At 36.6% G+C, this 15,021-nt stretch overlaps 1 protein-coding gene across 16 annotated transcripts in view; it reads right to left on the bottom strand.

The window, feature by feature from the left end:
* Positions 1-15,021, bottom strand: part of nemy (no extended memory) — a 142,841-nt gene that overhangs the window by 34,948 nt on the left and 92,872 nt on the right. For 6 of the 16 annotated variants that reach the window (XM_067776184.1, XM_067776183.1, XM_067776194.1 and 3 more), the window contains exon 2: positions 14,544-14,825. The exons of 8 other annotated variants lie outside the window; for them this stretch is intronic. Coding sequence is in view for 1 of the 8 variants with exons in the window: in XM_067776194.1 (XP_067632295.1) it covers positions 14,544-14,593 (50 nt within the window). In the remaining 7 variants the exon portion in view is untranslated. The remainder of the gene's footprint in view (positions 1-14,543; positions 14,826-15,021) is intronic. 2 more of the 16 variants (XM_067776187.1, XM_067776189.1) reach the window with 1 other exon arrangement.

Genomic DNA, 15,021 nt, shown 5'->3' with positions numbered 1-15,021 from the left:
AATATCACATATTTGATCCTGGCATCGACCGCAGGGACAACGTCTTAGAACGTCAAGGCCTATCTGTCCGGTCAGGCGATGCAAACCTAGAAATCATCAACATCTACATCCCCCCTGCCACCTGTTCCCCCGGTGGATACCACCCTAATATTAGAGCCTTACTCACTGGAAACAATCGCATTATTTTAGGCGACTTCAATGCCCATCATGATCTATGGCATTCAAATTTGCGGGCGGACAGTAGGGGCGAGATGTTGGCGGATCAAATAGAAGAAACGACGTTCTGCACAATAAACGGAGACGCCCCCACACGTATGGTAGGAAGCTGTCACAGTTCGCCAGATATCTCAATCGTGAGCGCAGAACTCGTAAACTGCGTCAACTGGCAGCCGATGGTATCATTGGCATCCGACCACCTGCCTATACTTGTTTCGCTCGAGCGTACCGCCGACTTCATCGTCACCGAAAAACGCACTTTCATAAACTTTAAAAAAGGAAAGTGGGGAGAATATAAATCCTTTACAGACAACCTCTTTGCTGCCCTCCCTATCCCGACTGATGCCCGCCAAGGGGAGCGTGCCTTTCGCAAGGTCATTGAATCCGCCTCGGCACGTTTCATTCCCGCCGGGAGAATTCCCGAAATCCGGCCCCACTTCCCGGCGGAGGCCGCAAACTTAGCGAGAGAACGGGACCTTATAAGGCAGCTTGATCCAGGCGACCCCCAAATAAGGGATATAAACCAACGCATCAGATTGCTTGTGGATGAACACAAGCGGGCGAAATGGGAGGAGCACCTAAGAGGTTGTAACCTCTCTACCGGTGTGGGTAAACTTTGGTCCACCGTAAAGTCCCTATCGAATCCGACTAAGCACAAAGACAAAGTTTCCATCGCCTTTGGCGACAAAGTGCTGTCGGATGCGAAAAAATGCGCGAGCGCTTTCTGCCGACAATATATAATGCATTCCACGGTCGACAAAGTTAGACGGAGGGCCAACAGACACGCACATAAACACAAATTCAGCGCGTCACCAATCACCATCACCGCTAAAGAGGTTGAGGACGCCATTGGTCGCGCTAAACCATCCAAAGCAGTGGGCCCAGACGGCATAGCCATGCCGATGCTTAAAAGCCTAGGGAAAGAGGGTTTCAAATATTTAGCGCAGGTCTTCAACCTGTCTCTTTCCACCTTTGTCATACCCGAGAAATGGAGAATGGCCAAGGTGGTCCCGCTACTAAAGCCTGGTAAACCAGCTAACATAGGAGAGTCGTATCGTCCGATATCTCTCCTATCGCCAGTAGCAAAGACGCTCGAAGCCATTTTGCTCCCTTATTTCCAAGCAAATTTGCAACTAGCCTCCCATCAGCATGGCTTCAGAAAACTCCATAGCACTACCTCCGCGCTAAATGCCATTAGTACCCAGATAAATTGCGGTTTAAATCAAAACCCCCACCATAGAACAGTACTCGTAGCGCTAGACCTATCAAAAGCTTTTGATACGGTCAACCACGGCTCGTTACTGCAAGACCTGGAAGGGTCTACCCTTCCCCCATGTCTTAAAAGGTGGACCGCAAATTATCTGGGTGGTCGGCAGGCATCGGTGCTATTTAGAAACGAAACATCAAAGCCAAGGAGAATTAAACAAGGGGTGCCACAGGGTGGTGTCCTATCCCCACTTTTGTTTAATTTCTACATATCTAAACTACCTTCACCACCGGAAGGAGTCACAATCGTTTCCTACGCCGATGACTGCACAGTAATGGCCACAGGCCCAGGCCCACAGATCGATGAGCTATGCAATAAAATAAACGGCTACCTCCCTGATCTCTCCAGTTTTTTCGCCTCGCGAAACCTGGCATTATCACCGACTAAATCTTCCGCGACCTTATTTACAACATGGACGTCCCAAATGTCGACCATTTTGAACATCCACGTCGATGGCTCTACGCTACCGACTGTCCTACACCCCAAAATCTTGGGTGTGACGTTTGATCAGGATCTACATTTTGGTGAGCACGCAGCCGCAATTGTTCCGAGAATTCAGAGCCGTAACAAAATCCTCAAATCCCTTGCTGGCAGTACCTGGGGAAAAGATAAAGAAACGCTCATGACTACATACAAAGCAATTAGCCAGCCGATTACGTGCTACGCGTCACCCATATGGTCGCCAAGCCTAAAAATTACCCACTGGAAGAAGCTACAGGCCTGCCAAAATACTGCTCTCAGAATTGCAACGGGCTGTCTTCTTATGTCCCCAGAACACCATCTACATAATGAGGCGAGAATACTCCCCATCAGGGAAAGAAACGAGATGCTGACCAAACAGTTCCTGTTGAATACCCAGAAACCTGGGCATCCCAACAGACATCTGATTGACGAGCCAGCACCGCCTAGGGGCTTAAGGAGTCATCTCCGTAAGCATTTTGAGGAAATACGGCATCTGAGAACACAGCCGTATGAAGCGAAAAAACACAAGCAGGTCCTTGGTGTACTCCACATACAGGCGTCGGACCTTTATGCCGGGAATTGCCCGGTGAACCCAGTACTCAAAGTAAAGTATCCAAAACTTGCGGAAGAGGAACGCATACTCCCCAGGGAAACGCGTGTCACTCTGGCTCAACTTCGTTCTGGATACTGTAACAGGTTAAACTCTTACATATCCAGAATCAACCCCGACATACAAAATGTATGCCCCGCTTGCAATGTGTCCCCACATGACACCAACCATCTCTTTAATTGTAATGTGGAACCAACGCCTCTAACACCCCTTTCCCTATGGTCCACCCCTGTTGAAACAGCAAGTTTCCTTGGACTCCCGTTAGAGGATATTGATGACAGTTTGTGATCGGTCGCGTCTGTTAGGTGGGGCGAAGCACTGCTACAACAACAACAACAACAACGTTATATGTGACCCGGTCTATGAAAAGGTGGCTTATGACTCAAAAAATGTTTCTCCTTTTTTTCTGGTTTGGATAGTTTTTGAGACGCTCTTTCACGTGGTGAAAACTAGAAAGTTCTAACTTGCTTAGAAGTGTACTAAAAACGTAGAGAAAAAAGAGCACAAATTAAAGACGATGAATCCTTTGGTTCCTTCGATGCCACTTTGGTGGCTGGTAAAGCATCCTCAAATTTTTTTGATAGCATTTTTTTTCGATTGCAATGGAGCCAAAATATCGGTCAGAAACTGGTTTGTGCTTTGCCTTTTGGGCATGACTCTTCATAATGCAAAAAAAAACTACTAAGAAACTGAAGAAATGCATTGTTTATCTTTAACAGCTGTTTATCGCAATTTTTTTTTGAGTCATAAGCCACATTTTCATTGGCCGGATCACATATTTGGAAATCACACGGGTTCCCGAACACATACGTTTTATTGTATACTATGCCATTTGGTTGGTTCTGTATACGTACGGACTCAAAGCGATCATAGAAAGTGTAAGACGTCCATTGACTGCATGTAGCACTGGCTTGTATTTATTTCACTGTGTGAAATAATCTACTCACAGGAGAAACTAAGCCAGGGATGGGCCTATTTTCGGCTCCTAAATCAGTTTCAGTGCCAGCGAGTGCTAGGTGTGACGTTTCTGTGTTTTGGGGTGTTAGGGGAGTAAAAAAATATTGGAAATATCGTACACTTCGTCTCAAACAATATTCATCGCAAGAAGGTTGCGGAAACACTAAAAAACGAAATGAAAATATTCTCTCTCAACCTCGGAAACCAATTCCCAAACTGTGTTGCAATAGTACGAAAACAAAAACATACATTTTTTGGCAAGAAATACGAAAAACGGAATAACCATAGACTGAATCGACTTTATGTTAAGCAGCGCATTATTGACATTTAATTATATGCAAGCCGATTGATTTTGCAATATATACATAAAAGTATTTAAAAAAGTATTTTTAAAGTAGTAGCATTAGAGGAAGTAGTAGTAGAAAAAAACTTACTAATGCACGTTTCGTATACAATCGTGGGGAAACGAAACCCTTTTCAACAAGTTGGCAGTGTTGCTGTGAGCCTAGAAAGAAAAGTATCAGTTTACAAATAAAAAATGGTACCAATCGCATAAACAACGACTAATTTAACCAGTTTTATTATAAGCATAACTGCTTTCATTTACAAATTTCAAATTATGGAGGAATTTTCAAATTTCTTCAGCTCACATACATATATCGTTAAATCTACACTTCAAAAATTGTTGGAGCATGTGTTGCATGTGTGTTTAATTTACGGCGACCATTTTTCTAATTTTAAAACTTGCTTTGTTTATGATTGGAATCATAAAGGAACTTTTAAAATTACAACTGAAAATTCAGTTCGAGTTGTGAATCACAAAAACGATATTACATATTAGTGCAAGCGAAGCCGCCGGTAAAGGCTAGTTTATCCTAAAACGCTTAATGATTTGAACATAATAAGAGCGGTGGCAGCTCTATTTTCCACACAGCTTGGTAACTGTTAAATATGTATTACAGCTCCGAAACATAAGCAGTTTTTCGTATAGATGAGTTCAACACATGATTATGCATTATGAGTAGATTGCATGTATTTTTATGGAGAATGGTAGAATGAGCGACACTAGCGCCATCTGATATTGAAAAGTAGCCAACTCCCCAATTTTGTTCCAAGCAAATCATAAGAAGAATTTGAAATTTGCTTTGGCTAAGGGTGTTGGCACGCTTTGCAAGTGAAAATATTTTTCCCACTGGTTGGTAACTTTTTTAACATTTTTCACAATTAAAAACTGCAATATAACAATCGAATACGACACGAAATATGTTAGCAAGTATTTTTGTTGTATAGGGAGAATGTTTACAACAGTGCTTCGCTAAATTTCGTATGTGAAAGGGCAAGGCGTAATAAACTTCAATTGCCAAGGCTGAAATTCCTTCATATTTACAAACGCAACATCTTGGTTGAATGTGGCGATGTTAATGGAATGCATAAGCTTGTGTTAAACGCATCTATATGAAAAATGCCATTGTGGCACCGCCTTTAAGCAAGATGAATAGTGTTGTTGATGATGCTTACAAATACTCTCTCTTTATCAATCTTATGTGTGCTTGTATATTATTCTCTTCCTGTGTTCTTCGCCCTACATACCTGCACTTAATCGTCCCTCTCCAAGCACTTAAATGTGCATAGCGTGCCCGTATGAGCAACAGGCTCACACTAGCCGTTTTGCCCATCGCTGAACTAAGCTGACCTACTCTGAGCAGAAAAAGTTAGCACTAGATCACTAATAAGATGGCTTAGGCATTCCATAAAATTTATCTGTCATCATATATATCAGGGACCCCAAGCGAGAAGCTAGAGAGCTGCGAAAACGATTTCTTATGGAAAATCTATATATAATGACATTTATGTCAAAATAAAAAAAAAAAAAAATATGTTTATAAATATTACACCATATCAGCTGATAATCTACTCATATAAACTTTTATCTAATTTGATTATGGTAAATAGATTTGCTCGGAAAACTTGAAACTGACAACATCAATTCAAACTGTTTTTTTAGAAAGACAAAAAAAAAAAAAAAAAAAAAAATGAAAAGAGAAACAACATAGAAACGAAAAAAAAAAAACAGAAAAAGAATAACGCGTCTAGCATCTAGCACTTGATGTTTGTAATGCATTTACAATATTAGCGATAATTCAAACAGATCGACTATAGATAACGAAAAAACTTAAATATATAAATACTCATTTAAAGACAGTAAACTTGACATTGTTCATGAGAAAATTCGGAGAATCCATTGTATGTACGCTCGGGTTGTGTAAGAATTTTATTTATGGACCGCAAATGTTGCTGGGAAAGTGTAAAAATGATTTTATGATTTTCTACTCTTCCTATTTCACGCATCAAATTCATCCACATACTAGGGATGTAAAAGAGTTTCGATTCAGATTCCGCTGATGCGAAACTTTCAATTAGTTTAGACATTCGATTTCTAGTTTAAAAAATTCTTTGCTATATTGAAGTTGCTTTGCACTTAAACCCAGAATTTTTGATGTGGTTGGCGGAGCACACCACACCACGATGACCTCCATAAACATTTTTGCTCGCGGGAATTCAGAATGTAAGCATAAGGTTAGTATCAGCGTAGACTTTGAAAGTGGTATGATGTATAGCCTAATACAGAAAGTAAGCGTAAGTATCGTCACGACACCATGAAAATGTATGTGGTTGAGTTAATATGAGCGAAATCGGACAACAAATTAAGGCAGTTAAAGGAAAGTTGGGAAGTAGGCAAAAGAAAGGAAAGAAGAAACAGGAAAGAAGAGAAAAGGCAGGATTTGATGTCAAAACCGAATGCCAAAAATGTTATAAGCGTGTTCTTCTTTTCTTATCGACCAGTTATCGGTTTCCTAAAGATGTGTTATCGACGAGGAATAGATGAGTTATCGATTTTTTATCAAAGTATTTCAAATATCTCATCGATAAGAACTGTTAACAGTGAGTTTGCGTTATTTTATCGACGAGTTATCAGTTCATAATCGAAAAATTATACATTTCTCAGCTATGCGTTATCGATTATTTACCAAAAATCAGAAGAAAATAATACAAAAAAAGAGAAGAGGCATGATTAGATGTTTTCTTTTTTTGTGTATGAGTTATCGGTTTGTTCTGGGTGTCTTATCGACGAGGAATAGATGAGTTATCGAAGTTTTATAAATATGCTATTTAAGGAAATGCAAACAATGAGCTACCGTTTTTATTATCGACGAGTTCGTATAAATTTGCTATCAAACAGTTATCGATAATTTATCGAAAAGCAAAAGAAAAATAGGGCAAAAAGAGAAACGGCAAGATTAGATGTTTGCGTTTTCTTATCGGCGGGTTATCGGTTTGTTATAGGTGCGTTATCGATGAGTTATCGGTTTGCGATTGAACTATAATAAATATGTCATCAATTAGAAATGCTAAATGAGCAACCGCTTATTTATCGATAAGTTATAGTTTTGTTATCGAAAAATTATACATTTTATATCGAAAAGTAGTAATTTGTTTATCGAAGAAATATCGATATGTTATCGAAATTTCGAGTGGCTATCGTTTTTTAACGAGTTTTTGACAAAAATTTAGTCATTTTTTATCGAAAAGTTATCGATATGTTGCCGCAGTATTAACAATTTGAAAGTGAAATTATATCGATTTGCTGTCGAAAAGTTATCGAATCGCTATCAAAAAGTAATTGAACTTGCAACTTTTTTATCGGCGTGTTATCGATTTGTTAACGACGACTCAACTTGCATCAGCTTGTTATGAAACACATCTCGATAAATATTTAATCTTTTATCGTAGTTTCTTCGGTATCTGTTTTACAACAAACTGGTGAGTCGTTGATAAAAAATCGATAACACGTCGATAAAACTTCAAAGGGATTCAAGAGGTTGATAAGCGCAATAGAAAGCTTTATAGCTTCTGAGCTTCCGCAACCCAATTGTCAACCTCACGTACGCGGGGGGAATCCTGTTACAAAATATGAATGCATTATATAAATACCAAGCAGGCGGGGCTCTGGCGACCCCAAACTCCTCATGGAACTAGGGGGTGGGGAGGGCGGTATGGACTAGAAAATTTAGTAACGATAAGCAACCACTTCCGTTTTCTATTACGACAAAAGAAATTGAATGCTTCGATTACAGTTCGAATAAATTCACTTCCGTTACATTCCTATCACGAACTGACAGACACACACATTTTAATTACATACACTATCAAGTATAAATAAATTGAATCGTCTAGCACGAAGAAGACGATGTACAAATTGCAGTCTCCCCTCGAGGGTTTGTTGTTGGCTATTTAGTCAGTGAGTCGTTCAAGTGACACTGCGTGCATTTGTAGACAATGTACATACATGCGTGTATTGCGCATATGCCTTTTTTATTGCCCACTGCAAAGAAAACAAGTAAGGAAGGTTAAGTTCGGGTGTAACCGAACATTACATACTCAGTTGAGAGCTATGGTGACAACATAAGGGAAAATAACCATGTAGGAAAATGAACCGAGGGAAACCCTGGAATGTGTTTGTATGACATGTGTATCAAATGAAAGGCATTAAAGAGTATTTTATGAGGGAGTGGGCCATAGTTCTATAGGTGGACGCCATTTAGGGATATAGCCATAAAGGTGGATCAGGGTTGACTCTAGAATGCGTTTGTACGATATGGGTATCAAATGAAAGGTATTAATGAGTATTTTAAAAGGGAGTGGACCTAAGTTCTATAGATGGACGCCTTTTCGAGATATCGCCGTAAAGATGGACCAGGTGTAACTCTAGAATGCGTTTGTACGATATGGGTATCAAATGAAAGGTGTAATGAGCATTTTAAAAGGGAGTAATCCTTAGTTCCATTGGTGGACGCCGTTTCGAGATATCGCCATAAAGGTGGACCAGGGGTGACGCTAGAATTTGTTTGTGCAATATGGGTATCAAACGAAAGGAGTTAATGAGTATTTTAAGAGGGAGTGGGCCTAAGTTCTATAGATGGACGCCTTTTCGAGATATCGCCGTAAAGATGGACCAGGGGTAACTCTAGAATGCGTTTGTACGATATGGGTATCAAATGAAAGGTGTTAATGAGCATTTTAAAAGGGAGTAATCCTTAGTTCCATAGGTGGACGCCGTTTCGAGATATCGCCATAAAGGTGGACCAGGGGTGACTCTAGAATTCGTTTGTGCAATATGGGTATCAAACGAAGGGAGTTAATGAGTATTTTAAGAGGGAGTGGGCCTTAGTTCTATAGGTGGACGCCGTTTCGAGATATCGCCATAAAGGTGGGCCAGGGGTGACTCTAGAATTCGTTTGTGCAATATGGGTATCAAACGAAAGGAGTTAATGAGTATTTTAAGAGGGAGTGGGCCTTTCTGGACCAGGGGTGACTCTAGACTTTGTTTGTACGATATGGGTATCAAATGAAAGGTGTTAATGAGTATTTTTAAAAGGGAGTGGGCCTTCGTTCTATAGGTGTTCGCCTTTTCGAAATATCGCCATAAAGGTGGACCAGGGGTGACTCTAGAATGAGTTTGTACGATATGGGTATCAAATTAAAGGTATTAATGAGAGTTTTAAAAGAGAGTGGTGGTAGTTGTATATGTGAAGGCGTTTTCCAGATATCGACCAAAATGTTGACCAGGGTGACCCAGAATATCATCTGTTGTATACCGCTAATTTATTTATATATGTAATACCTGCCAAGATTTTAAGGGTTTTTTATTTCGCCCTGCAGAACTTTTTCATTTTCTTCTACTTAATATGGTAGGTGTCACAACCATTTTATAAAGTTTTTTCTAAAGTTATATTTCGCGTCAATAAAACAATCCAATTACCTTACCATATTTTATCCCTTTTTTCGTATTTGGTATAGAATTATGGCATTTTTTTCATTTTTCGTAATTTTCGATATCGAAAAAGTGGGCGTGGTCATAGTCGGATTTCGTTCATTTTTCATACCAAGATAAAGTGAGTTCAGATAAGTACGTGAACTGAGTTTAGTAAAGATATATCGATTTTTGCTCAAGTTATCGTGTTAACGGCCATGCGGAAGGGCAGACGGACGACTGTGTATAAAAACTGGGCGTGACATCAACTGATTTCGCCCATTTTCACAGAAAACAGTTAGCGCCATAAAATATATGCCCCTACCAAATTTCAAAAGGATTGGTTAATTTTTGTTTGACTTATGGCGTTAAAAGTATCCTAGACAAATTAAATGAAAAAGGGCGGAGCCACGCCCATTTTTAAATTTTCTTTTGTTTTTGTATTTTGTTGCACCATATCATTACTGGAGTTGAATCTTGACATAATTTACATATATACTGTAAAGATATTAAATTTTTTGTTAAAATTTTACTTTAAAAAATTTTTTTTTTAAAAGTGGGCGTGGTCCTTCTCCGATTTTGCTAATTTTTATTAAGCGTATATATAGTAATAAGAGTAACGTTCGTGCCAAATTTCATCATGATATCTTCAACGACTGCCAAATTACAGCTTGCAAAATTTTAAATTACCTTCTTTTAAAAGTGGGCGGTGCCACGCCCATTGTCCAAAATTTTACTAATTTTCTATTTTGCGTCATAAGTTCAACTCATCTACCAAGTTTCGTCGCTTTATCGGTCTTTTGTAATGAATTATCGCACTTTTCCGGTTTTTCGAAATTTTCGATATCGAAAAAGTGGGCGTGGGTATAGTCCGATATCGTTCATTTTAAATAGCGATCTGAGATGAGTGCTCAGGAACCAACATACCAAATTTCATCAAGATACCTCAAAATTTACTCAAGTTATCGTGTTAACGGACGGACGGACGGACATGGCTCAATCAAATTTTTTTTCGATCCTGATTATTTTGATATATGGAAGTCTATATCTATCTCGATTCCTTTATATATGTACAACCAACCGTTATCCAATCAAACTTAATATACTCTGTGAGTTCTGCTCAACTGAGTATAAAAATAATTAATATCAATCCTGCGTGTGCATTGTGGTCTGCAGCGACGCGATCGTCCCTTAATTAAAGACTGCACCAATAATAAGTACAACAATCACTTACTTATGGACAAATACAGACAAACATTCATACGTATAAAACTATCCACACTCGCTGATCTCTGAATATATAAAATATGCAATATGGGAAATAAAACATATTTTTTTATTAAACACAAACAAGGGGTGTGACTTCATTGTGACATAAGAATGTATTTAATTTTTATGATATCTCAGAATTTTGAAAGTATACTGAAAATGTGTGCCTTAATTGATGAATCTTCGATTTGCCGCAAGAGATAAACCAGCGCTGTTCGGACGGAATTTCCCGCTTTGTTTGTTGTATATCGTACCATTAATTCAGCAAAGGGACACACTAAGATACCATATGGATGCTTACGAGGTTGAACACCTTGTTACAAAACCGATTTTTATAAAGTTTTTTTTTCCAAGAATACCCTTTGTTCCTCGCTTAATCGTTCGCGGGCTCATGAGCAGGTATTTTCAAAAATGAGTGTAACTTGTGGCATACTTTTCTCCAAACAGATTCTACAACAATATTGGCTATGGGTTGAGTGTAAATGTAAATATTGAAAGGTGCTAAAGTGTTTTTCTTTTCAAATTTGTGTTTTTTCAAGTTCAATATTATATTTAATTAAAAAATAATTGAAAAAAATCTAAATTGGTTCATTAATAAGCCTTTTCCAAGAGTTTCTAAAGTATTACCTCTAATGTGTAATTTACATTTACCTACATTGGTATGCGTAACCGCTCGTATTTGCTAATATGAGGAAAGTTCACATAGGACCCGGGTACTTTAACAAATTGTCAATTGACTACAATTTGTTTCATAGCAGAGAGTTATACAGTGCGTCAAGTGAAAGGGGATGAAGTACGAGTATAGTACATGATTATTGAAATTATTAGGAAATCGTCAAGTTATATATTTAATTAATTTGAAAATTAATGATGAATTTGCTATGGTGTAAAAGAAAAATTTTACCTCAGTAAAGTGTAATCTAATTTTAGCTTAGAAAACAAGGTTTTAAATGTTATTCCTAAGCGCTTCCGCACATTTTTGCATCATCCTCAAGGAGCCTATTTTCTTTTGCGGTATACGAATATTTTATATTGAATAATAAAAATATTAAAAATGTTTGTACTCTCTGAAGAAGATGCAAAATTCGTTATACTTGTCATCATGCGTTTTATTTAGTATTAAATTACGGTAAAACAAAAGTTCAGTAAAAACGTGACTTATTGTTTTCTTCCGCTAAAACGAGGACACATCGATTCATACAATTAAATTTTTCCCATAATAAGAATGCACTCCGAACCATTTAATTAAAGGTGAAACTTCTTAGGGACTGTTGAGACAACATTTCAGGATGACTTCAGGAACACATCGGTATTATTTTGCGAATCATTTTAAAACTGTCTCCGTAGGATTTTAGGCGAAATTTAAGGGTCCTTCTGAACTGTCTTCGAAATCATTTCAAAACTATTTTTAGGCCGATTTTGAACATTTAAAGGATCAATTCGGGCATATTTTAGGTTTTACTTCACAACAACTTCACAATCATTTTGAGAATATTCCGAAACGATTTCGAGATATTTGCAGAATCATTTCAGAATTAATTCGCGATTATTTTGGGCATTACTTCGAGACTATTTGGGAGCCAATTTGGAACAATTTATTTAGTTTATATTTTGGTTTGTATTTAAACATAATCTATTTTTAAAGTGTTATTAGCAAATTACATAACATTTGAAAAAACTTAAACTAGCGATTGAAAATTGAATTTTAACTAACATCTATATCTTACATTTTGATATTTAGGTATCAATGAATAATTGAAACTTGATCGACAAAAACTACTAGATATGCGAAAGTGATAGGGGACCACATTGGGATTAGCTTAGGATGTTTTCAAACTATTTCGGAACTATTTCAGGACTAATAGAGAATGACTTTAAGATCAGTTTCGGATTCGGTATTCTTTCAGGACTAATTTCTTAAAATTTCAGGTATTATTTTGAGACTATTTCATGACCAATTTAAAGCAATTAAAACTTAAACTAGCGATTGAAAATTGACTTTTAACTAACATCTATATCTTAGATTAGAGATTTAGGTATCAATGAATAATTGAAACGAGATCGACAAAAACTACTAGATATGCAAAAGTGATAGGGGACCACATTGGGATTAGCTTAGGTTGTTTTCAAACTATTTCGGAACTATTTCAGAACTAATAGAGAATGACTTTAAGATCAGTTTCGGATTCGATATTCTTTCAGGACTAATTTCTTAAATTTTCAGGTATTATTTTGAGACTATTTCATGACCAATTTAAAGCAATTTCAGTATAACTTCCGGATTGTTTCTGAAATAATTTGATAACTTAACATCTTCTTTGTTTAATTTGTGTGCATCTGAATTAAAATAAGCAAGTAATGAATGCAAAAATGACAAAGAAGATGGAACAACGCCGATGATGAAAATCGTTCCAATATAATACATCAATTATCCACTCTGTCGGAAAAGCAACAAAACAATATGAATCAAGCAAAACTTCCTTAACTTAAACAAGTTGGGGCGTTTTGCGACCAAAAACAGTAGATGAATTAACCCAGAATAATTTCAAAAACAGTCCCGAAGTGATCCAAAAACTGTATATTGTCCCGAAGCAGTGTCGAAATGATTCTGTAGTTTTACCGAAATGCTACCAAAAATAATTCTGAAGTGCTCCTGAAATTATTCCAAATTGTTCCCGAAATAGTCTAGCAATGATTCCGAAAATAATACAGAAATAATGCTGAACTTGCATCTAAAATTGAAATAGTTTTGAAATAAATATTAAAATAATCCCGAAGAGTTCCTAGACTCATCCCGAAATGTTCACGAAACACTTCCAAAGTAGAAAGTAGTCTCAACTTCAATTGAATGATCTGGTATGACTTCTTCTTATGAAAAAAAAAAAACGATGAGTGACCGTTTAATGGATGTGTCCCCAACTTAATGAAAAAAAAACGATGTCTCCTTTTACTGCTTTTTTTCTTTTACCGGAGTTTTATGGACTTATACACTTTTGTTTTGTCCTGAAAAATAGGCACAGATATAAATTCACACTTTGAATATAAAAAAAATTTCATAGCACTCCTATATGCCCTCACATATAAACTCGTTTCATATGAAAGTGCTCGATTATCACATGAAAGTGCAAAGAAAAAGCACTTCCATATGGAGCCAAGGCACTTCGGTATGATATTCAAATTTACACTAAAAAATTTACAACAGAAAATTTTTCAAAATATTCTAGCACTGAAAAAATTTTAATTCAAAATTTATTCATTAAGGGTTGATAGTCCCTTGAACCTTTAAAAAAATTTTTATTTTTTTTTTTTATTTAAAAAAGTTTCAGTGTACATATAATTTTATATATGAATTTTGATTTGCACTGCAATATACAAATTTTTTAATAACCCTTTTTATAAGTTTCGCTTTTATTCACTTTTACTTTCACTTTTGTTGGCGATTTTTTAAATAAACAATTATATTTTGAACTTTTCAAAAAAAGGGACAAATTCTTCCATACAACTTTTTGAATTGAAATGCCGAAAACTATTTTTATATTTATATGTTGTTTTTTAAAACTTTCAATCGGGCTTATTACTAAAGGTATTTTTTTCTAGGCTTTTCTAACATTTTTATAAAAACGAATAAATTTAAAGAGCTGCATGTTTTCAAAATTTGCATTTGCTTTTTTTAAAATTATATAAAAGGGGAGTCTAAAATTTTGTGCAAATAATCTAGCATCATTGTATTTTAGACTTGTGTAGTGCATTTTAAACAATACACTAACAAAATATACGTATATACATTTGCTACGTCATTGCAAATATGCAACATTGCATAGTTAATCTACAACTGTCAATACAAAACGAAATTTGAAAAGAAAAATTTCAAAACTGAAAAGTTGCTCACAATCTGTTGCCACAATTTCCACAAAACTCTGAACTCGCTTAATATTTAAAATAAAACTCACGTTGTTGTTGCGCCCGCTCTTGGCATTTTGTTTAAATTTCGTTCACGCATATGAATATCCAGGATCTTTGTGTGAATTCGTTTGTTTTAAACCACAAGTGTTATTTTCTGATTTTACGATAGTCGTTGGATTAATGATAATTTGCGCGCCTTTTTTGATTCACTTAATTGCTTTCATTATTTGCTTTATCGCACTTTTATAGTTAAACAATTTTCACTTTCAATGTCACTTCAATAGAATTAAAATATAAATTGTGGGTGCAGCTTCAGACAAACGAAAAGCCTATTGAAAATTTTGTATGGTTATAAATGTTTGTATGCATATATGTACATATATTTAGATTTATATGTGTGTGTATGATCGAATTAAAATAGCTCCAGCTATGCTGTGAAACAATTCCATTCGCTTTGCACTTGACACTGCAAAATTAGCGGAACAAATGCATAAACACAAACATAATTTCATACACATGCACATA

Source organism: Eurosta solidaginis, chromosome 3 (genome assembly GCF_040869045.1).
Source record: "Eurosta solidaginis isolate ZX-2024a chromosome 3, ASM4086904v1, whole genome shotgun sequence".
Classification (NCBI taxonomy): Eukaryota; Metazoa; Arthropoda; class Insecta; order Diptera; family Tephritidae; genus Eurosta; species Eurosta solidaginis.
Note: the sequence above shows the minus strand (reverse complement) of the source record. Positions and strands in the feature narration are given on the sequence as shown.